The 23,471-nt window shown below is 38.6% G+C and overlaps 2 protein-coding genes across 3 annotated transcripts in view; both read left to right on the plus strand.

Moving 5' to 3' along the window:
* Window positions 1-8,521: 8,521 nt before the first annotated feature.
* Window positions 8,522-12,406, plus strand: LOC128369283 (gamma-interferon-inducible lysosomal thiol reductase-like). Its single transcript, XM_053330290.1, has 7 exons — window positions 8,522-8,725; window positions 9,821-10,009; window positions 10,379-10,453; window positions 10,758-10,844; window positions 11,033-11,185; window positions 11,923-11,991; window positions 12,135-12,406. The coding sequence occupies exons 1-7, from the start codon at window positions 8,594-8,596 to the stop codon at window positions 12,198-12,200; spliced, it is 771 nt and encodes a 256-aa protein (XP_053186265.1). The 5' UTR covers window positions 8,522-8,593; the 3' UTR covers window positions 12,201-12,406.
* Window positions 12,407-13,380: 974 nt separating this feature from the next.
* pde4ca (phosphodiesterase 4C, cAMP-specific a) overlaps window positions 13,381-23,471 on the plus strand; it is a 45,819-nt gene continuing 35,728 nt past the window's right edge. Inside the window, exons 1-2 of one of the 2 annotated variants that reach the window (XM_053330285.1) lie at window positions 13,381-13,633; window positions 15,383-15,587. In XM_053330285.1, the coding sequence (XP_053186260.1) occupies window positions 13,517-13,633; window positions 15,383-15,587 (322 nt within the window). In that variant the 5' untranslated portion in view covers window positions 13,381-13,516. Of the gene's footprint in view, window positions 13,634-15,382; window positions 15,588-20,042; window positions 20,297-23,471 lie in introns of those variants that run through there. The other variant, XM_053330286.1, reaches the window with a different exon arrangement.

The raw sequence follows: 23,471 nt of genomic DNA on the forward strand, positions 1-23,471 counted from the left end.
TGTTTTGAACTTCTTCCTTTTTTTTCATCCTCTTTAATACTGTAGCACCTGTAGCCATCGACTTAAGGCATAACTGTTAGTGCTCCTCTCAGGTGTCTTTTTCCTATATGTGAAGACACTTGCAGAGCATCAGTCTACGTGATTATTGTATCTTCAGTACTGTATTTGCTTTGTCTCTAGTTAGACTGTTTTAGTGGTACAATGTCCTTGCAGATGTTTGTTTCTTTTTTTTAATGCAGATTTACTGACGGTACTTCCCCTCTTGCGCTTGACTGTTCATTTCGTCACAAAGCTTGACTCACAGAGCTGTAGAACATTGATGTAAAAAAAAAAAAAAAGAGAATTTCTCAAGAGAAGCAGTAATATAACTTGTGTACAGTATATTTCAGACACACATGCAGTCACTGTACGTGACCTTGTGTTTCTTTATGTTTTCAGAATTTCGCTATGCTCTTAGATTCTGTTTAAGGATGCACAGTATCCAGCTAATGTGAGCCAAATGAAGGATGTCTTTTCATGTAGCAAGAAAGAAAAAAAGAACCAGTCCTCTTGCCATTTAGCATGGCCTCCGTGGTCTGAGAGATTATTTAGTACAGTGTGCATGGAGTCCTTCGTTTGGGTTGTGTTTCTTTATTTTATTTTATTTTTTTACCTGGCACCAGTGGTTGATAATTGTGCTTTTTGTAGTGCATATACAGTATGATGTGTGGTAGTACTATGCACAACACAGTAGTATATGGATAAGAGTAGGTTTTACATTTACAGACAGTTCTCAGATCAGTTCCCACCCTTCGTTCTGTTCTGTGGCAGTGAATTTCTCCTCTTCTCTCATGTTTGTTGTACCATCCTCTTTGTCTCACTTTCAAAGCACAATTCACTTGTGTAGAGGCAGGGTAATCCAGTTGTTTTTCTGTGGTCGAATAAAACTGATTTTCATAGTTGATTTCATAAAATGAATGAATACAAATAATCTCTCAAATTTTTTGCATGTACTAGACTCAAATTGCCAAAAAGAAAAAAGAAATAAGAGGAGTGTAGAGGAGTCAAACCTCATTGGCATTAGAAGGTTTTTTGTAAAAGTTGAAGTGCATTGTTTTTAAAAAGTTGCACATTTGGCATTTTGACTTGTTTAATTTCTGTTGAGGAGGGATTGAAATTGAAGTTTTGTTCCAAAATAAGAGATTTATCCCCTCTTCTGGATTTCAATTATGAGTTAATATCAACAAACATAACTTTCTAACATAATATCGTTTCTGCTTTTGAAATGTTGATTCACGAATTTCAGGTAGCAATTTTTTTTTTCTCCAAACAGACCATTTTCAAACAACATAACCGAATCAACTTCAGAAACTTTTAAATCAAGATTTTGATTTCAAGTCAGGAAGACTAATAATTGTACTGTACTTTGCACAATTCTTAGCCCAAGAATTAAACTAGAGGTGACAGCAGTGCTTCTGATCAGAGGGCTTTAACGACACGTGAGCGAGAAAGATTAGAAGTGCCTTTAGACATTGTGATGAGCTCGTCCTCTCCTCATTGTCATTGGAGCGTCGCTCCACAAGATGGTGCCATCACCACCACATGTTGTGCCCCATGGTTCACACATTTGCCAGTTATCTCAGACTTAAAGATACCTGGCAAATGAGCATAGTTGTTGTGTGACTGTATGTGTCTGTGTGTGTGTGCGCGTGTCTGTGTGTGTGTGTGTTAGAGTAAATCTTAGCATGTTTTTAGATAGAGATTAACAGAGTTTAGTCATGCCTCTTTGTTGTTACATCTATAGTTGTTACATATTCCTTCTTTCTCTGGTGGGGGGCTGTACAGTAGCTTGGTGCTCTCTCTCACTGTGCACCCAAGCTATCTTTCTTTGATTTTTTTTTTGTCTTTTTCTTTGATGGTATATTTTTGAATAAAACACAGATAAGGTAGAAATGTGAACAATTACACATCCGTGGCCCAGCCCAGTTGTTGAAGCTCTTTGGATAAGCTCTCAAGTTAATGCATGCAGCATTTCTCAGTGTTTTGTATTAGTCAGTTCCTTGTGAACTAGTGACTGGTTGAGTCATCCGCCACTGCTGACACATCCATTATCCAGTTTGTTGGACCAACACTTTTGTGACTGCACTTTTTTTCCTGTTCCACACACTCAGACTAGTGTGTCTAACGCCCAACAACCATAACTAACAGACAGTGGTGAAGCTCAGTTGTTAATAGTGTGTTTAGTTGATAGTTTTTAAGGTCTTTCCATACATTATATCAGGAGTGATTGACTTTTTCTTTATGATATTTGAGTATACAGTGTACAGTATATGCTGTTGTTGTTTTGCGGTCAACAGCTGTCATGTAATTCTGATGCTTTTGACTGATTGCAATGTTTTTATTATAGAGTTAGTTTGACTTTATGGACTGTATAAATTCTGTAATACTTTTCAAACCAACTTTAAAGAGAGCTGCCGGCTCGTTATGCAATTTTGTCTACACAGCAAAATTGTCCAACTTAACAAGAGGGATAAAGTTCATTTTCTTTAAGGGTAATTTCACCCATACTACAGAAAGAAATAGTGGTATATAAACATGCAGATAGTTCTGCTTTTGTCTGCTGCGGTTTTGAGATTTTCTTTGGAACTACTTTGTATTGAGGAAATGGTCACCTGAGAAATTGTGCACAATGACGCCCGTGGATTAACTTTGTACCTGTAAAGACATTGCTGTTGACTTTTTTTTTAATTATAATTTTTTTATGTTTGAGCAGCAAATGAACCTCACAAGAACCGCACATGAAATTGAAAGTAAACGCATAGCAACATACCACTTAAACATGCATGTTTGGGAAACTTTGTCAGTAGAGTGAGACAGTTTCTGTTTATTCCAAAACAACTTTCAAAGATATTCATGAACCAGGCGACTTTGGTTCTGCTTCCATTCAATCTATTTTCTTTATCTTCTTTAAGTTGCTTCGAGAAACTTTAAATCTACCACATCACTTGTTAAGATGCACATTTTTGCAGTGTACTTTCACCCGCCATATATATACGCCATGTTAATCACAGATGTTTAATAGCTAGGAGCAATGCAACATTAGTAGCACCGAACCTAGTCGAGCAGTGACAGGCATGAAATGGGCAGATGATGAAGGCGTTATCACGCTTTGTTTGTTTAGTTGACACTTAAGTCCCACTTTTGGTAGATGTGACTCCGAAACAAAGCTTTCATCCTGCTCATCTATTAGAGATGCATTTGTGTCAGAGCATCTTGAAAAGCATTTTTCTATATGACAAATGATCGTTCAAGGAATTAAATATTTTTTCATCAGCTTTGGTACACTGTAAAGTATATTTCTTGAAATGGCCTCACATACAAAGCACATCTTTCACTGGCTACAAAGAACACGTATATTTGGTATCTATTAAGGTTTGAAGAATGAGAGACATACTAGAGAATAACTATTTTGAAAAATACACTTAGATATCTATATTTTTGAATGATGTAATTCTGATTTGGATTGCGCTTGAAGCAAATCAGAGAGATGCTTCGATGTATGTGAACACAATCCTTTAGACTTGCTCCACGGCTGCTTTTGTATTCCACAGGGTGAGCAGTTATTGAAAGCATTTTTAACTAATCAGCTGCAGCGAGCTTCATCGTGGTCTTTGTGTCACAGTCACTCGACATAAATGTAATCTATTAAGCATGATTATCTGGTGCATTCAGAGGATGAAGCAAGCTCTTGTACATGTGTTAGTATTTACAGAGCTCAGTCTATATGTTAAATGCAGTCTTGGCTGCTTTGCATTTATTAAATATTAAAAACGTTTTGTTTTTTTCTTGAACGTGAGAATCTTGTTTTTGTAATTTGAAAGATTCTGGTTTTGTGAGTAGAGGCAGTGTTAAAGTTGCACCACAAAAGAGACACTTGTAAAGAGTGGAGTGAATTTTGTTGGAGGATGATGCCACAGAGATTCACCAAAGACTGGACACTGATTTTGTAACAAAGTGAATCATCTTACCACTGTATCTTTGGTAGATCTTTGTGGTCACTCACTTTTTTTTTCTTCTTCTTCTTCTTCTTCTTTTCTTTTTTTGGCCTGGACTTACACGCACAGGCAGGAGAAAAAAAAAAGATGGAGAATTTACCCAATACTAGAAAAAACATGATTCAACGGTTCATGATCACTCCTGTAAGCAGATCTTTGTACGCAGAACAATGATGGCATTAGAAAGTGTTCTTTTATGGTGCCTGAGTATTTTTTTTTTTAATTATTATTTAGCTTTTTTAAAAAGCTGATAGATTTGTCTGTCCAAGTGTTGGTTGTTTTTGTTTGTTTGTTTATATCTGTTGATGATAACCTTACAGAGCCTATAAAGAAAAAAATAAGCTAGCTTGAATTTTTTTTCCTCCATACAGAAAAAAAAATACAAATGTTTACAATATGTAATTAACCAAATAGTAAATACGCGTTTGAGAATCAATCTGTCTGTCCCTCAAAGTGGCTGTGATAGATTGATCTATGTTTCTTTATTTCCTCTGTCATTTTAAACTTGAAAATGTTATGACTGCTTGTTCTGGGTTTGTTTTTTTGTTTTTTTTTCTGTTTCCATTTGTTTCTCTTTTCTTATTTTTACATGTGAGAACAGTGCTCCCTCAATTTCGAAAACAATAACTCAATGAGATAGTTCAACCAGATTCATTTTTTCCATACTAGATTCAAGATTCATACTAATGCATCACTAGTCTTTGACTTTCTTTACCTGCTGACTACTTAACACTGAGCCTTGTATATGGAGGACTGAATCCTAACTTGAGACGCTGTTGAAACTTTTGCAGTTTGTTAGATTTCAGTGCGACTCATTTGAACATTTTAATTCAGAGTCTTGTGAATAACATTAAAAACTTGTCACTTGGTGAAAATTCTTGAGTACAGTTTTGGGTTAAGTCAACCGCATAAACAAGGTTTGAAATTCAGGAATAACTGTCAAGAGGCATCATATTCTTGATTTTGCACTAGACAGCAAGTGATATTCAAATGAAAAGATGAATCAATTGCTCTGTTGGTTGGTTAAGACCAAAAGTCATCCATTGTAGTCTCAGCTTGTGCAAGATTTCCATGTAAAATATTACATTGTCAACTGCACTTTCATTTCTCTTTTTCTGCATGTAAATCGCCATCTGCAGTTTCTACCACACCACCCCCTCTCAGTTTAGACTCTGACCTAAAAGGCCATTTGTTTGAATAATTTGATGTGAATGTTGTAGTATTTTTCACTGGTGTATAGTAGTTCATATTCAAGATCCGACGCTGCACATTGGAGACGAGATTGGCTGTGGTTCACTTAGTAGCGGTCCAGGCAACGTTAAAGACGCATCATCCGATTGCAACATCTCGCCTCCTTTCTGTTACTTTTGGGGGGGAATGTTTGTCCGTTACGTTGCCTGACATGTGACTAAGTGTATCAGCAGCCTCAGCAGCAACAGATACACGGTTCTTAATGCATAGTTAACGATGTGGTCTTCTTTCTTTCAAAAATGATGAATGGAATTGAATGGGGCAGTCAGATAAAGCTACTCTACACCAAAGTGCAATTGAACTCAGAGGGAGCACTGTTGTTTCAGCCAGTAGAGGCCTATTGGTTGTGGTGTGCCCAACCCCTATGCACGAAAAGATGGTTATTCTTCTTCTCTACTCTTGTGTTATCGTCCCTCCGTTGGTCTGTCTTGATTCAGATGCGACATTTCTTTCTCTATTGTGTACAGCTTGCTTCAGAGTTGTGTTTGTCCACAGACAGGTACTCTTTCATCTGTACGGTTCTTTCTTTAGGCTGATGCAATGATTTTAAAAGACAATAAAATATATATAAAATGAAATCTTTCTGTCTGGGTTTTTGTCTGGATGTGTTGCTCTGCTTTCAACCTATACTTAGTAATGATGAGCCAATGCCAATCACAACATATGTACTAGTTAAATGGATTTTGCTAGATTGAAACATTAAAACATGATGACATCACACATTTGCAGCATTCAATGAAATGTGTTTTCAAAGTGCCAGACTACCGTTTTAAGATGAGATCAATGCAAAAACACATTTATTCCATTGCCCTTGTTCAGTTTTAGGGGGCAGTTCAAACCAAGTAAAAAGGTATCTTGTGGAGTTTTGGACCTCTATTAGCACTATGGAGTAGTGTCTTTAGGAGAGGGTCTCTGTATGTATCCCTTTATGTTCATGTGGACAGTGAAGCACATGAATGCACCGACAAAAATAGTGATGCATCGACAAAGGCATTGATGAAGCATACTAATGTTGCACAGGCTTTAAAGTATTTACTGTAAAAAAATGAATCTTTGCAAATGTATATGAATTATAATTCCTGAAGTTTCCTTATAAGAAAAAAAAAACACTTTCTCACTGGTCTCAAACCTGTCATGTTTATCAATATGAAATCTTAATTTTCAGTGAAGTTTGAATAGCAACATAATTGTTTTCTGGGGAAACCTCAAATCAGGGAGGTATCTCAAAACCAGGACAAACACCACATATATCTGAATAGCTGAAGTCCATAAAAACGGGAAATGAGAAAACGTGTGTTTTGTGATTGAGTAAACTGACTTCTTTCTTTTTTTTTTAATTGAAACCACAATGGAATGCACATTTCCACAGAACAGAAATCAGTAACATATACAGTGGGGAGAACAAGTATTTGATACACTTCCCACTTACAAAGCATGTAGAAGTCTGTCATTTCTTATCATAGGTACTCTTCAACTATGAGTGACGGAATCTAAAATAAAAATCCAGAAAATCACATTGTATGATTTAAGTAATTCATTTGCATTTTATTGCATGACATAAGTATTTGATACATCAGAAAAACAGAACTTAATATTTGGTACAGAAACCTTTGTTTGCAATTACAGAGATCAGACGTGTCCTGTAGTTCTTGACCAGGTTTGCACACACTGCAGCAGGGATTTTGGCCTACTCCTCCATACAGATCTTCTCCAGACCCTTCAGGCTTCGGGGCTGTCGCTGGTCAATACGGACTTTCAGCTTCCTCCAAAGATTTTGTATTGGGTTCAGGTCTGAAGACTGGCTAGGCCTCTCCAAGACCTTGAGATACTTCTTACAGAGCCACTCCTTAGTTGCCCTGGCAACCTTCCTCCCCTCAATACGGTGCAGTCGTCCTGTCCCCTTTGTAGAAAAGCATCCCCAAAGAATGATGTTTCCACCTCCATGCTTCACGGTTAGGATGATGTTCTTGGGGTTGTACTCATCCTTCTTCTTTCTTCAAACACGGCGAGTGGAGTTTAGACCAAAAAGCTCTATTTTTGTCTCATCAGACTACATGACCTTCTCCCATTCCTCCTCTGGATCATCCAGATGGTCATTGGCAAACTTCAAATGGGCCTGGACATGCACTGGCTTGAGCAGGGGGACCTTGCATGCACTACAGGATTGTACTTATGTCATGCAATAAAATTCAAATTAAGTATTTAAAAATCATACAATGTGATTTTCTGGATTTTTGTTTTAGATTCCGTCTCTCACAGTTGAGGTGTACCTATGATACATTACAGACCTTTACATGCTTTGTAAGTGGGAAAATCGGCAGTGTATCAAATACTTGTTCTCCCCACTGTATGAGGAAGTAAACTGACTCTCTTTGATACAGTATAATCATGTTAACCACTGCAGGTAAATATGACCAAGATACTCATTTGAAAAGCATAACAGATTCATTACAGTACTCCCTACACATAAACATGAAATAGAAAGTAAGATAGAGTTGTTTTCTTTCTGTTACACCCAGAGGAGCAGACAAGAAGCAGGGTGTATTTTGTTGTGTCTTGTCTGCTTTATTGTCTCTGTGCCATGGTTTTTGGGAAAAACAAGGAGAGATCATGTGAGAGTCACCAGGTACACCTCTCTCTTAATGTTCAAGGGTTTGTGGTGATTTTGCCGCTGTGTGTGTTTCTCATGACTCCTCTTGAGCAAGACCTATGGACTCTGAGACATGACAGTGCTTTATAATTAGCCCGATGAGCTGTCCATAAAAAACAAGACTAACAACAAAACTGGATTCTGATCACAAGATCTAACCCAACACCACCTAGATATATTTCTAACTCATTTTCCTCATACCATTTTATCTGTGCAAAAACAGGTTCATCAACCAGTTTGCTTTTTGTGAGAGATGAATAATTGTTAACATTTGCGAAAAAGTGTTTTTTGTGTTGACTGTGTACCACATTATTTCACATAAAATATCAAGATTTTTAATCAACAAGATAACCTGCACTGCACTGCAAATGAAAAGTAAATATTTTGTGTTTAATGACTTGTGCCCACACAGATCTAGTGAGATTTTGACTAATCTGCATGGATTAATCATGTTTCCACTAATCATTGAGACCAGGCTGCTCGGGATGTCTGCTAGATACAAGTGACGCTGTCTTCGTCATATGATCGAGAGCCAATCAAAAATCAGGGAGCCTGCACGGGGAAGCGCCGGTGCTGTATTTAAAGTTGAGAGTCATTGTCGCGTCGCTGGTGACTTTCATACTGAGTGTCAAACGTAGGTCCTACACTGCAACTGAAGATGAAGACACTTCTGCTGCTAGTTTTGACCGTTTGGTTGAACATTGAGTCAAGCGGCGGCACACTGTCCTCTTCATGCTCCTACCCTCCATCTAAGTGGTGCTCATCCATGGACTCTGCTATCCAGTGCGGGGTAAGATTTTTCGAGATGTTTGTACAAGTTTTCTTACATTTTTACCCCAGAAAACGCTCTTTGTGACTCTTACGATACCTCAGCTCAGACATTACTATTCAGCAAGTTCAGGTATTGTGTGGAAGTGAGTTTGCTTGTTGGTGTTTCCCTTTAACGTTACCTTAACTTGAACCTGAACCCAGTGTTATCCCTAACACCAACCAGCTATCTCTTCCTTAGCTAACTTAACTTTGCCAACTCTTCTCCTTTAATATCCGTGGTATAAAAGCGTCATAATTCACACCAACATGTTTCAATACAGAAAATAAGGCGTTTTGGCGTTTGTAACCAACCAACCAACCCCCCCCCCCCCTCTCCGGTCCAATATGTTCCCTTCTCTTCGTCGTCGTGGTCTATTAACTGTCGCTTTGTACAGGAAGAAAAGAGCTGTGGTGTATAGACTGTTTTGTTGGGTACAGGTTGCAGTTTTGGTTTACCGCACTAATGTAAATCGCTATCAATTGGAGAAGTGGGCATAGCGAGGATGTTCCATTTGTGGTGGAAAGACATGTGAAACAACTCAGCAAAGGAACAAGGAAGTAATTTACTTCGCTTGAACATGGTCAACATTTCTCCCTCGGTGAGGGGTTTTCCAGAGAAGCACTCAAGACAATAGAAAGGTGTGATTAGACGCTACAATAAACTCTCAGTTTTATACAGTACATAAACACATACAAAGGCTATGGCACAGTTTCAGCCAATCAGAAGTAAATGTGCGTACTGGGCATGCTCAGTAGCAATGTAATTTTTGAACAGCTGATATTGTTGTGGCAGTAATAGATATGGATTTCATCATTAAATACAAGGTTAGTAACTTTGAAATTGGTGCCACTTAACATAAATATAATTTTAAAAATGGAAAAAAGTCAACCCTGACCCTGAGATCTAATACTATTGCCTCCAAATGGAAAATTAAAATCTTCCTCAGCACTAAATAATGATTTAGACACATAGTTGTCCTGAAGCCATCTGCCAGTGGCTGTGCAGACACACAGACAAAACAACAAACAGCTGTGACACACAAGTTTACCTCCCCACTTTTGCCCCTTTGCACAGGTTTTGAAGCAATGCCTTGAGGCTAACTTCACCAGGTCTCATCAGAAGGAAGACCCCGTCGAGATTGGGTTTTACTATGAGAGCCTGTGTCCTGGCTGCAGAGGGTTTTTCACTCAGATGCTCTTCCCCACCTGGATCATGCTGGGAGACATCATGGCTGTGAATTTGGTGCCCTATGGAAATGCACAGGTAGGAAAATGCACCAAGCATCTCTAGTATACAGCATACTACAGTTGAGTTGTCCTCTGTAAAGAGTGATGGTGTGGGAACATTACACAAGTGGCAGGGAATAAAATATTCACTGTGCTCCTCTATAATTTAACTCATCATTCTGGACAGTGTTTTTACCATCACAAAGTTACAGAATGTGGTCTGTAATTAATATGGAGATTCATCAGGACTTGCCAAAAGTTTAAAACCCAATGTGATCACAAAATCATCACATAAATATTATTGTCCAAGAGTTTCTCTGTAACTTCACTGGAAGTAAGGGGATAATGATGTGAGGTATGTTGTAATGATGGCTGTTACATTTACCATGTTGTTATTAACCACCAGGAGAAACCTGATGGACAGAAGTATAAATATGAGTGTCAGCATGGAGAACCTGAGTGTCTCGGCAACATGATTGAGGTAAAGTTACACCCCATATGCATTCAAATGCAAATACATACCCCCAGAAGGTAAACTCCTGAATAATATTAAAACTACATTTTGGTACCATGTCTTTTTCAGTTTTGTAAGATTATTACTGTTCATCTTTCAAAGAATGCACTGAATATGAATGTTTTGAGAGTGCTATAAGTGTCCAGACAAAGGTTCAGTTCTTCAAGATTAATTCATTTATTTATTTGAACTAGTCAATGAATATTGTCATTGTATCATTGTACCAGGATAAATTGTTATTCATGTGTGTTTCCTGCCCCACTTCCTTCAGACCTGTTTACTGAACATGACCGAGTACTCCCCCCTGATCATCTTCTGTATGGAAAGCTCCGCTGATGTCATCAAGTCAGCCCAGGGTGTAAGAAACTGTGTGTGTGTGTGTGTGTGTGTGTGTGTGTGTGTGTGTGTGTGTGTGTTACCCCATCACTTCATCATATGTTTGTCTGCCCGTATCTCTCCAACCATCTTCTCGGTCATTATCACTTTCACAACATATTGCTTCACTACAAAGTTTGATGTGTCATTATTTACGTCAATTGTTTGTAGTGTGCGCAAATCTACGCCCCCGACTTGAGCTGGGACAGCGTCATGAGTTGTGTGAAAGGAGATCAGGGAAACCAACTGATGCATCAGAATGCCTTGGAGACCGGAGCCCTGAAGCCTCCACATGAGTATGTGCCCTGGATCACCATTAATGGGGTATGTTTTAATACATTTAGCAGTACAACCTATGACAAAAAGCCAGACTACTGCAGTGCCCCAGTTCTGCCACTGCTGTTGCTGCTAATTTTTAAACAGATCATGTCACGTTTACGGTCATCATTTTGACACCTGATCTGCCCCACAACTCCATTATGTGAATGAAAGAGAGTTTGGATTATCAAATAAAACTTGAACAGAAAATTAAAAGACATTTTAAGTGTGGATTGAGTTGCATTAGTCTTGGTTTACTTTGCTTGACCAGTACATCCCCACTGAATACTTTTTCACATACAATAATTACCATTACTGGGAATAGCTGTCCAGCTGTACCAGGACTATATCTGCTACAAAGCACTGTCATGAAATCATTTTTTGGCTCTGTCTCCAGATCTAGGAAAAATGTAAGATTATAGTTTAGATTATACTTTTTAATATCTATGATCAGTTACTGCGCTCCATACTGCTGATTTTTCATTTCTGGGTGCAGTCTTGGTACCAATCAGCCCTGAATTAAATACCAGCTTTGTAAATATCTAGCAAGGTTTGCTTGTTTCACAGAAGTGTTGATTTACTTTTGAAGCCTGGACCTGCTGACAGAGCATTGACATGCATGTTTCTTTTTGTCATTGCACTTATCTTTTTTTATGTGACATTCAGTTGATTAATCCACCATTGCATTGTGCCTAAAGAGTACTTGTTTCCATAGCCTTTGAGACACTCCTTTTTATTTGCAGGAGCACACAGAGGACCTGCAGAACAAAGCCATGTCTTCTCTCTTCACTTTGGTCTGTGGCATGTACAAGGTACGTTGAGCGTCAGTCAGTTCAGAGTTTGACTCTGTGTGCTGTCTGTCTTGTGATATTTCACTGTGTATGTTATAAAATCACCAGCAGTTCATAAGTTGTTGTTTGAACTTTGACCTCTAACAAGCTCTTTATTCTTTCAGGGTACCAAGCCAGAGGCATGTGGAGGGGCCCAGAGACACTACAAGAGCTACAGCCACAAGGAGTGAAGGAGCAGCTCTACATCTGCCTTTATGTTGCTGTGTTCCAGGTGTGCCCACTAAATAAGGAACACTGTGGAATGTCTCCAAACTATTTTTTTAATCTGTGATTTTACAGTCTGTTTCTATAAAGGGAAGAATTATGATCACCTCACTTTTATAATTCACAGAATATAAATACAATTTGCTTTCTAAAAATGTGTCATTATTGAAACATGAGACCATGAGGGACTTTAAATGTGTCATTATTGAACCATGAGACCATGAGGGACTTTAAATGTGTCATTATTGAAACATGAGACCATAAGTGATTTTTATAAGATCTTGACTACTGATGTTTACATGGCCTTAAGTGTCCTGGATTGGTTGCAGACCATGTCCTCAGTCTCCTTTAGATGGCGCCATAACTCATACTCTCACCACTCGACCCTTGTTCTCAGCCGTAAATAAAGAAACCAACATCAACGTACATGTACATAATGAACTGTTGACCATATTACAGTCTTTAAGTAGGTATTTTAAATGTATTTCTTTTGATTTCTTTATTCTGAAGCCAGTATAATCTCCATGATCATCCTGAGAAATGACTTTATGTTCAGTAACATCTCATTAAAATTAGAGATTGTAAGTACATTATACACAAAGTAAATATAAAAAAGCAAACCAAAAATCATAACTAAAGGCACTAAAAAGTAAAAAATGAGTTTCATGAGTCACAACTCACATTAAGTTTGGTGTTTGGTGTTTGGTTTTTAAATCTGTATTGGTGTGGGTGTGAGGCAGAGGGGCAGGGTCATTAAAGTTCACAACATCTCCTGAGGATCATACTAAATGTTAAACATAGACTCAAATCATATTAGAAATAGTAGCTCTGTCCAAAGCTGGTGTTTATGCTGTAAAAAAGTTACACGGACAGATTGTTGGCAGCAGCTTGATCAAAGCCAGAGTCTGGCCGAACCAGAAGGTCTGGATGCATGAGGTCCTCTGATTCTCCAGTCAGATAGACACACATGAATAATGGCCTGTCATGCAGCACCTCAGTCTCACTACCACCTAACATATGCACACTCAAATATATTTTCTCATTCCTGCTCCACAAATGGAAGTTTTGCCATTTTCAAAAATGCTCTTTTGGGTCTGATCAGATTACAGTTTGAAAAAGGCCAGACAAGAAAGTAGAAATGCAAACTGCAAAATAAAGCTAGCTGTTTATCACTGGACTAATGACAGCTGAGGGTTTTTGAAGAGGCGGGGAAATAGTTGTTTTTTACTGAGTGACAGCCCAAGGAAGTATTGGTGCCAGTGTTCTTCATATCTGATCTTAAATGTGGTTCCTGTATCCTCCTCTCTTGGCATTTCCTTCCCAGTTGTCTTGTTCCCATGATACAGTAGCAGAAAGTATGAGAAGAAATAGCTCATCAAAACTTTTCAACTTAACCGAGGTAAGGGTCATTAATAAACCTTTAAGAAATACTGAAGAGAAAAATGTAAGTGATAACATTTAAATGGCATTCTGTGTGAGGCTTAAGATTCATAGTCAGTATTTATTTTCTGACATATTTTTAGAACTCAAAAAAGCTCACCCGGCTTCACATTAGCAACAGTGTAATAACAAAAACAGAGATGGCAGGTTACTCATGATTGATCACCTGTACATTTGATGGAATTACATTTTTATATATTCTGTGATTTTTACAGCTTTGGAGATTATTCCTGAAGCCTTCTGTATGTCCGAATAAGTCCTGTCTAATAGCAAGTTCAGGTTAATGGCAATAAACTAATAAATCTGTCATGTTTATTGTGTTAAACAAAGAGCATATTTTATTTATACCACTAGTTATTTATTATGCACCAGTACTAGAATATCTGGCTGTGTCATGGAGAGGGTTAGGGTTAGAAATCATTCAGGAGAAAATCAAACGTCCCTTGATGAGTGAAGTTCGCAACACAGGAAATTAACAACACTGCTCTGTGTCTTGGTCAACTTGATCAGAAGCGGTCAACAATAAAACATGAGAGAGTGTGTTGTTGACAATTGTTTATGGAAAGGTGGAACTCCCTAGCAGATGAGAGATAAGGTCACGGGATGAAGCGAAAAACAAAGACTCTTATCTGTTTCCCCTCAATTCTGACGCTGAGAGAACGATGCCCTAAGAGCTAAATCCCAAACACTATCTCACTGTGAAAACCATCTATTGTGTCCAAGGTGATAGTGTGTGGGTCTCAGGACCTGAAATCTGATAAAATGTTCCAAAAATAATGCCCAGAGTGGGCTTTTCGAGGCTCGTCACATTTTCAGCAACAGCACAAAAACAGCCCTGTCTGCAACATACCTTTAGATCTCCTCGGAAAGTTTTTTTTTCTGTTTCTTAGATGGTGTCCTTAAGAAGTTAAACTAAGGCCGAGCTACAGTTTCTTATTTCAGAATCAGTAATCTGTATAAATATGGAACAGAAAATGAAGATTCACTTTTCACTTCCAATGAAATCTGAAAGCTTTCTTCTTTGTCTTTTCCTCTTTACATTAACCTATAGTTCACACATGCGTTATGTATTATTGCTGTATTATGTTTGTGTTTGCTGTGATGTGAGATATTTAATCTTTCTATAATTCTATACTATTACTGTATGCTGGTTTCATGCTGTGACCCTCCTGGTATTTGTTTTTTTAAATGTAACATAAAACTAGAGACAATTTTTACACAGAGCAACTAATGTTTCTAAAGTGAAAGAAGCGTGCCAAGTTTGGTCCTAGCAGATTAAGATAAAGTCTTTGATTGTACCCTGACAAAAAAGAGACTACAAAAGAGGATACAAAACATTTAAAGAGGATATTTAGGTATGCATTTATGTTATATTGTAATTGTAATGTAATTGGTTGTATTTATTTTAACCCCAGGAAGAGTAGCTGTTGCCTGGGTAACAGCTAATGGGGATCCAAATAAACTAAACTAAACTAAAGAGGAAGTAGGGTAAGACTTCAGACTGAGCTCTGTCAGCAGTGAGTAAACAGGTACTCAACAAAATGAGTACTAACCTCTAAACACTAAGTGGACCTCATTTGGTTTGATGTTTAATAAAATATAATATCAACCACATACTACAATTTCCTGTCATTGCCTATTTAATTACTTCTTAATTATTTCCTTACATTGTAGTCTGTGTATTTAACCAGTTCCCTCTGCTTTACAGAGGCAGTGGGACTCTTCAGAGCAGGCTGCCTACATTGAGCCTTTCCAAGATGTCAGATGTGCCGTGAAGAGGCTCTTCTCAGGCAAACTGCAGCTTCCCAAGCTGTCCTGCAGACACTCCATGCAGGACCAACCTGAGGAGGACTCAGCATCCAAACCCATAGTCTTCAGCGTCAAGCCTTCCCGGGGTCTCGGGACTCTGACCAGTTACATCACCAAAGCCTTGTGAGTCAGTAATGCTGAATGTTGTCAGTATCAGTCTTTTCCCTGATACTCCTGCTGTTTATTTTTCATCATTCTCTTACATACTTTTACCTGCCGATACTCTGTTTCCACCTTAAAGGGGTATGAGGGTTTTCCCCCATATACTTTAAATGTGCCATTAAGGACATCTGCATGGTCACATTATTAACACATAAACTTAAGTTCTCATTTCATTTTTTTAAACTAGATTTGTGATGATGATGGTGTGAAAACTGCCCAATGGGCTCTTTTTCAAGATTCAATAGTTACTGCTTATTTATGATCAATCAATAACCAATTCCTGTGGTGTTGTGGTTCTGTATAATGTGTTTTTCATATAGATTTAGGACAACGTTGCAGCACCACGTATAAAGTCATTTGATGCCTTGGTTCGGCTGGAAAATATTCAGCAGAACTTGATGATATATTTTTGTTTCTTAACTGCTTAAATTAGGTAGGAGAATATTTGCTTTTTAAGCATATGATCCAACAAAGTGTGCTGCTTAAGGCGGTGCTCCCTCTTCTGTCACACTGCTGAACAATTATCACTATAAAAGATCACACAAACAAGGCTCTCCACTACAACATTCAAGCTGGTTTTGCTACAGACCCATGTAAATGGCTCTACTGCAGCTTTTTTCCCGTGTCCAAAGAATGCAGACAGACTTGTCTGATTACGTTGGCAGTTAAAGTGTATGCCAGATGCTAACTGGTTGGAATTTATTTTGGACGTAGTTGGAACATTTGTGATAACAGTGACGCTGCACATTCGTAAACATCATTTGCCAGAGTGAAATATACAGTAAGCACAGACCCCATTAGCATGAAAGACAATTTTAATGTTTATAAAATTACATTTTATGCAAGACAACATTATGCTACAATTTCAGGTACGACAGTGATAGCTTTAATCAGTTCTGTATTGAACGCTGGAAGCTACAAACTACTACATGGTAAAGTGAGAACAAAGTGGTGCAGGTCTTTTTTGAGTCTGTATAATGAGTGGATATAAGTCCTGTGATATAGCCTGCAGTGCCTAAAAGTATAGACAAGACCCAGTGCAACTCACAGGTATCATGGCTTATGAAATGACATGTTTAACTTTTGTGAGGACAAATTTAAACTATTAAGGTGGCTCTAAAGTCCTTAAAGCAAATGCTCTAAAGCATTGAGTTTGTTTTGTCTTTTTTTGCTAACTTTATACCTTCCTATATTTAAAATTGTCACAGGAAGGCATTTATATTAGTGAATAAATAGCTTGGTTAATTGATGTCCATAATAAACAATGTGTTACTATAACACAATTCACATTTTGAAACAATAATTTTGTTTTCACAATTTTTTTATTTAATATAAACACAGTAAAATGTATCATTAATATCAGTTAACTTGGTTTCTCTTCAATAGGCTACAACATGAAAAAAAAAGACTTAACATGCAAATGCTTGGTATAAATGATAGACACACCAGGGCAAACAGGGTGGTAGGCCGATTCATCACGTTTAATGTGCCAAGGCTGAAACTCTGCAGAAGAAGCATCGGAAAATAGGTTATTACATTGTGATGATTAGGCTTTATATATTCCATCACTGTTTATACACTGGCAGGTAAAATCAACACTACCATAGACACTACCCCTATAATGATGTACTAAAAAGCCTTTCAATGTATTTGTTCTCCAGGAGGAGAGCCATGTGCTCGCCTGTTTGTAAGTTGGTAGTGCAGTTTTGATGCAGTGCCAGAGAAATTGTTTATGAAGAGGCATTTAAAACCAGGATCAGAGTGGACGGCATTCTTGTTGATCTGATATGCATTTCAGGCTTGTCTCTAGGTGCACGTACAATGTCTGACACACACTTCTAACTGGGAGTTCCTCTTCATTGGGGTTTTCAGCCCCGTTCAGAATGGGAACTCCAGATGGCTTGGTTGGAGTCTGAGTTGGCATAATGCCCCAAACGTTCTGTTTTTTTTCTCTTTGTTTGGCTTGATGGAAACTCAAGCAGATGAATCCAGGAGGAAACAAAAAGGCCTCCTAAAATCACAAGATGATTTGGTTGGGAGTTGTACAGTACCATTAAAAGCTGTGGAGACACAACACATAGTCAGTCATCAAAAAGGCAGCTCACATGTGAGTTTTGTCAAGGCCACAACATGTGCCACTTTGGAAAACTTGTAAACAGACACTAGGTTGACTGTAGGAACATTAAACGGAGGTAGCTTGGCAGTGAAGCCCACAGGAAAGTATGCTTTATTATGCAATATTTTCCATAGTGACCCGGTGGACAGAGCAGACTATTAGACCTGTCTAGATAAATGTAAACGTGGAACAAGTTATAACAAACGAATGGATCCTGTCTCACAATCCGACCCACCAGAACTAACTCTTGATGAACTTGATCAACCCCAATCCAGGACCTGCGGGAGTGCCGCCACAGGAATGTACAGTCTGTTCTGGCCAGGATTGCTTTTGGGCCCGGGACTATCCTTAGATGTGTTGAACTTGGGTAATAGCACATATTAACAGCCTGGGCATTGGAACAAAACAAAATAAAGGAGCAAACACCGGACTACTATCTCTACTCAGGATTTATTACATCCTTTTGACTCAAACTGATCTGCAGTTAGTATCATTAAAGAAATTGAATCCACCAATCTAAGTTTAACATCGCTCTCCTTATAACTCCTTTTGGTCTCCACTAACTCTTGACTGAAATATCTGGCTCTTTAGCTGCTAAATGCTTTATATTGCTGCTAACTTTGTGTGTCAACTGTTTGGCGGTAGGTAGGTACTGAGCTAAGAGCTTTCTTGCTGAAAACAGGCTGGAAAGTTGATGAGAGCACTTGGAGCTACACCAATCGCGAGATATGAAGACAACTGCAAAAAAAATATACAATCTGAAAATTTCAGAAATCAGTCTACAATTGATCAAATACTTAGTTGGAATAGGAATGATATGATGTGCCTAGAGGCCAAATAAAAGCAGCAAACTGTATCTCGAGATAGCACTCTAGAGAAAATACGATCCATAAGGGATGTGACGGTGATGCTGAAGGGTTGAACCTCCGGCAGAGTGCAGAGTGTCATAGAAGTGATTAAGCAGGAAGAATGAATCCAAATTCACATCCAGTGTTAGAGACGGTAGGTCACATAAACCTCACTTTGCATTCCAGACTCCAATTTCACAGCAGGGTTTGTGTTATGTTAGGATGAGAACACATTTCTCTGTCTACAAGTACAATACTACAACAATGATCCCAAATACATACAGTGCAGTACAGTAGCTGTGAGTGTATATCCACAAAAAGCAAAGAATCGTTCTTCACTGCTCTCCCTACCAGCTGTTGGTCATAGGTTCAGCCCTGTGTCAGATGCTTCAGCTCCCTAGGTTATTTGAGTTACTCCAGACAGCACCGGTGTTTAGCTGTGAGTCCCTAATCACAGGAGGACCTTTTCTCACTCCCGAGCGATAAACAAAGAGATTGGGTGGGGGTGAAGATGATGTTGCCTCTGGTCACAGATAGAGAGCGCCATCGTGACAGCACCCATGCTCTCTATAACTTTTATCTACCTCTGCTTTTTATAGACAGAGGCCCTTCATGTGACTCTTCCTGGTACGCTCGGAGCATGTGAAAGGCAAAAAGGCTGTCTCTGAGGAAATAGGCAACTTCACAACAAATAGCACCTTAGGGACCAGAGGAAAAGCCTGAGTATGCAAAGTCAGTTGGAGTGAGAGTAAGACAGTTGAGCTGGAGGGCCGAGCCTGGCGACAGCTTAATGTTTATACACTGGGGGAACTTAGAGAGGAAGTAATTATGGAATTATGGAGCACAGTTTGAAGTTGATGAACAATATGCTCAGTGAGATTAGGAGTAAGGGGGGAGAGAAGCAGAAGGAGGTGATCTGTCATGCTTCTCCTTGCTGTAAATCAGACGTCCATATTTAGTTGGAGAGAGGGAAGGCCTAGCAGTAATGTAAACAAAGCCTGGGAGAGGGAGGAAGGCAGAGAGAGTACACTAATGTTTGAGTCCATTGCCCCAGGTCTTCAGGAAGAGACGAGCAGGACGTGAAAGGGGCTGATCAGGTTTCAAATAAAGATAAAAAAGTCTGATAGAAAGGCAGCTGTGTTTACCTTTTTAAGGAGTTTTAGTTCTCTTTTTGGATTTTAAAGAGCTCTTACGTGTGCTCATCAGCAGGCCCAGGTTTTTTCCAAGTGTGAGGAAGTGAGGACTGGACCAGAGGCACTATAGCTTTACCTGGATTTGGAATATCAAGACAGATAGCCACAGACACCAACAGATCACTGCCGTGTGTCATGTCACGAAAACATTCTGGGAAGTTAATTTGAGGAACCACAGAGAAACAGATCAGAGACAATTCCTGGGACTAAAGTCAGCAGACTGACTATCTAACTTTCACCATGAGTGATCTATGCCTCGAGAGCTCCGAGGATGAGCAGGCTGAAGTTAAGGGGGAGAAGTCGCAGGAATTCAGGGTGACCAGACTGCCCGTCATTCAGCTTATACCCAGGTCTAAGACGGGCTCCCCGGGAGGATCACCCAAGGATTCCCCACGTGCATCTCCCAGAAATTCCCCGCTGCTCTTCAGGAAGCTGATGATGAACCGCAGCATCAACCTGCAGAGGCGCCGCTTCACCCTCGCCCACACACCCAGGTAGAGTCTGCAACTGTGAAGCTGAGGTGGCAAATATGATGATGCTTTTTGTTCCACTGAATCAAACACATGTAGCATTACTTTTCATCTGCACTGGACAGGTATCTCACAGCCACAAAACCCTATTGATCATTCTTATTGATTATTCTCACATCATACTCTCCTTTTTTTGTGTTAGCAGTATATGAAATTATCTCAATATCCACAACTTAAAGCTGTCTTGTACTTTTTTCCGTTTAAATTATTTGAAAGTACTGCTTAATATCCGAGTGGTATGGGCAGGGAGGAGTGTTGCTGAAGGAGGAGATCGTTCTTGTCTTACGGCTGAGGGTCACTCGACTCAGCTGCAGTTGTTGATGTGTTTTTGGTCTATTTTTGTACAGGCAGCAGCCTTTCACACTACAAAAATGGTTGCCCTCAAGCTCATTTTATGAGATTCATCCCGACCACAAGATGTATTGCTGTGTTTCGGTTAAACACGCTGTTCTCTGCCAGAATAAAATCAGCCATTGTTTGAGGGGAGTTCTGTTAAAGTAAATGCTCATAATGTGAGGATTTCAAAGGTGCTGTTTCATCTTCTATATATGGATCAGCTGATATTTACTAAGAATATTTTTTTCTGTGCACAGCAGATACAGGATTGGATCCTGCTGAGATTTTGTTACCTTTTTATTTGGTTACAACATTTATTCATTTATGACTTTTTTGTTTTGCTGAAAATGATAAGCAGTAAACCTGTGTTTCAACCACATATTGTCACTTTTAGTGTTTAATTTCCTACAGGTGTGAGTGTTCAAAGCTTTGTCCATCCTTTGTTTGCCAGCAGAGTGGTTTCATCTCAGCAAACACACAGCTCATCAACATCCCTGCTGTCTCTGGATCAGCAGTTTGTTGTTCCACTTGTTTGTCAAGCAAGCGCTTCAATCTGTCAGCTACAAAATAACCTTTTTTAATTGCCGCACGACAACGGAACACGCCTTGAACATGTGACCGTGTATCCCCTGCTTTCATATTTGATTTATTCTTCATTTTTTCATCTGTTATTGTGCCCGTAGCTCTTGTTTGCAGAGAGCACAGCTGTCATGCTGTCAGTGGGCTCTACAATGATGCTCGTTAGTTTTATGAGCCGTTATTCCATCAGACCTGGCCCATGATTCGGATGCAAAATAAACATTTGCAAGAGTCATGTGATTAAACCATACTTGACCTTAATTTCTAGAGAGATGAAGAATAAACAGGGCCTTATACATACATATGTGTGGATGGATATACAAACAGATAAATATATGTTCTCTTTCGCTCCTTTGACACAATGTATTTTTTCTCCTCAGTGTGTTAAGGACGCCTGTAGGTTCCTTCTAAAGAAAAGCCTGTTGTGGAAAATTTGAAGTACTGTAAAACCAACTTTAACACACATGCCTCCTATCTCATTGTCAGTGTTTACCCTTCACTCCTCAACATATATATACACTCGGATGTAGGCACCAAACAATTCTTGGCTGTTAAAATGTGTCTCTTCATTGTTGCAGTGATGTCAGAACACAACCAGTCACTGATATAAAATGAAACCCCTTTAATAAACTCTAGCTATAGTGCTGTAAAACCCTGCTTTACTTTTATTGGCAAGACATGAATATTAAACATTTATGAAGAAGTCATTGCCTACTAGAAAAGTCAAAAAATGTTTATAAGATCATTCACCTCTGTAAACTTCTAGTGGGGCCAGTAGACGCATCTCTTTTCAAAGGTTTACTGTAACTCTGCAGCCCAACTGTTTCATTAATTTTAATGTGTCTGTTGAAAATCCAAATATTAGAGTGCAAGAGTCCAGTCAGGATAAGGAGATTTTAGCTTGTCATGGCTTTTACATTAAACAGCCCCGAGGTCAGGCCACTAGAAGTGTCCCTCTGAGGGGTATGTGCAGTGTCCCATAATGTCACAGTTGAAATAAATGGATGGTGGAGAGTTATTGCAGGATGGCTGGCAAGGAGGGGAAATTAAATAAACTGGGGGTCCAGTGGAAAATAAATGTCGCAGGGAGCTCAAATATAGAACATACCCGAAAAGTTATTTTCACTAGGTGTCTAAGTTGATGAAGACTCTTTTTCCACTCCAGAGACACTACGTCAAATGGATTTCATTCGTGAAAAATGTGTCATGAAAATAGTTTTTGCAAGCTATTTTGGGGATGACAGTCAGTTCTGCTTCCATAATGTCTTTTAATGATTTGACATTTAGAGATGCAAATCATTTAGAACCACACACATAACCACACTCATTTCTTTATTTCAGGGGTTGTCAACTTTTTCACACTTTTGTCAATCAGAGATATTTAGTTTAGTTTAGTTTGTTTCGAACATGTAAATTAAAAAAAAGGGGAAAAAATGATCAGACAAAATGAAAAGACATGCACCAGTCACAGACAAATGAAGGAATGAAAGAAAAGCGAGAGAAAACAACATTATTCCTCTATTCCCATTCATCATCCCAATTATTATAGTAGTAGTCATGATACAAATAATGACATGTACTGGCCATGATGATAACACCAACACCAACCAAACAAGTAGTACAATAATTTCATTACTTTCACAGTTAATGTGGTTATTAATCTGGTAGTAGTTTACATGTATTGTTCGATGCGGCAGGAGTGATATGTGTGATTAGTGATTAGATATAGTTTAATAAATATATTATATATATATATATATTATTATTATTATTATAGGCTATCATTTGGTGCCTGGGCATTAGTCTCTGACATTTTTATTCAACCAGATATTGAATGTTTAAGTAATTCATAAATTCATATTACATTTGATTTCTTTTGAGTTTAGTCAGTTTAGTAGTAATTTAGGACATTATAATGAGCCTGTAGAAACACTCACACCCTCACTCAGGTACTGTATATGTTAGCACAACAGAAAAGGTTTATTTCCATCATATTCACTGATTCGTTGAATGAAAATGACTGTTGCATTTCTTATTTATTCCACTAGAGGCTGCTATGTTATTCACTGTGGACTGACAGCATCAGGCTGTGTAGTGATGATCAGAGTGGAGAAAAGATCACTATCCATTGGTTGCTGTTTTTACTAGATACAAACCCCAATATTTAACTATGTTTTTTTTTAAAGGTCCTAACAGTTTTTTGGCTTGAGGCCATTGAGACATT

This window comes from Scomber japonicus, chromosome 12 (assembly GCF_027409825.1).
Source record: "Scomber japonicus isolate fScoJap1 chromosome 12, fScoJap1.pri, whole genome shotgun sequence".
In the NCBI taxonomy this organism is placed as follows: Eukaryota; Metazoa; Chordata; class Actinopteri; order Scombriformes; family Scombridae; genus Scomber; species Scomber japonicus.

What these genes read in the sequence shown, in the direction of transcription:
- LOC128369283 (XM_053330290.1), top strand. Translation starts at nt 8,594, where the DNA reads ATGAAGACACTTCTGCTGCTAGTTTTGACCGTTTGGTTGAACATTGAG. An exon ending in GTCTCGGCAACATGATTGAG is followed by an intron (nt 10,454 to 10,757) that starts GTAAAGTTACAC and finishes CACTTCCTTCAG; the next exon opens with ACCTGTTTACTGAACATGAC. An exon ending in TGGTCTGTGGCATGTACAAG is followed by an intron (nt 11,992 to 12,134) that starts GTACGTTGAGCG and finishes TTATTCTTTCAG; the next exon opens with GGTACCAAGCCAGAGGCATG.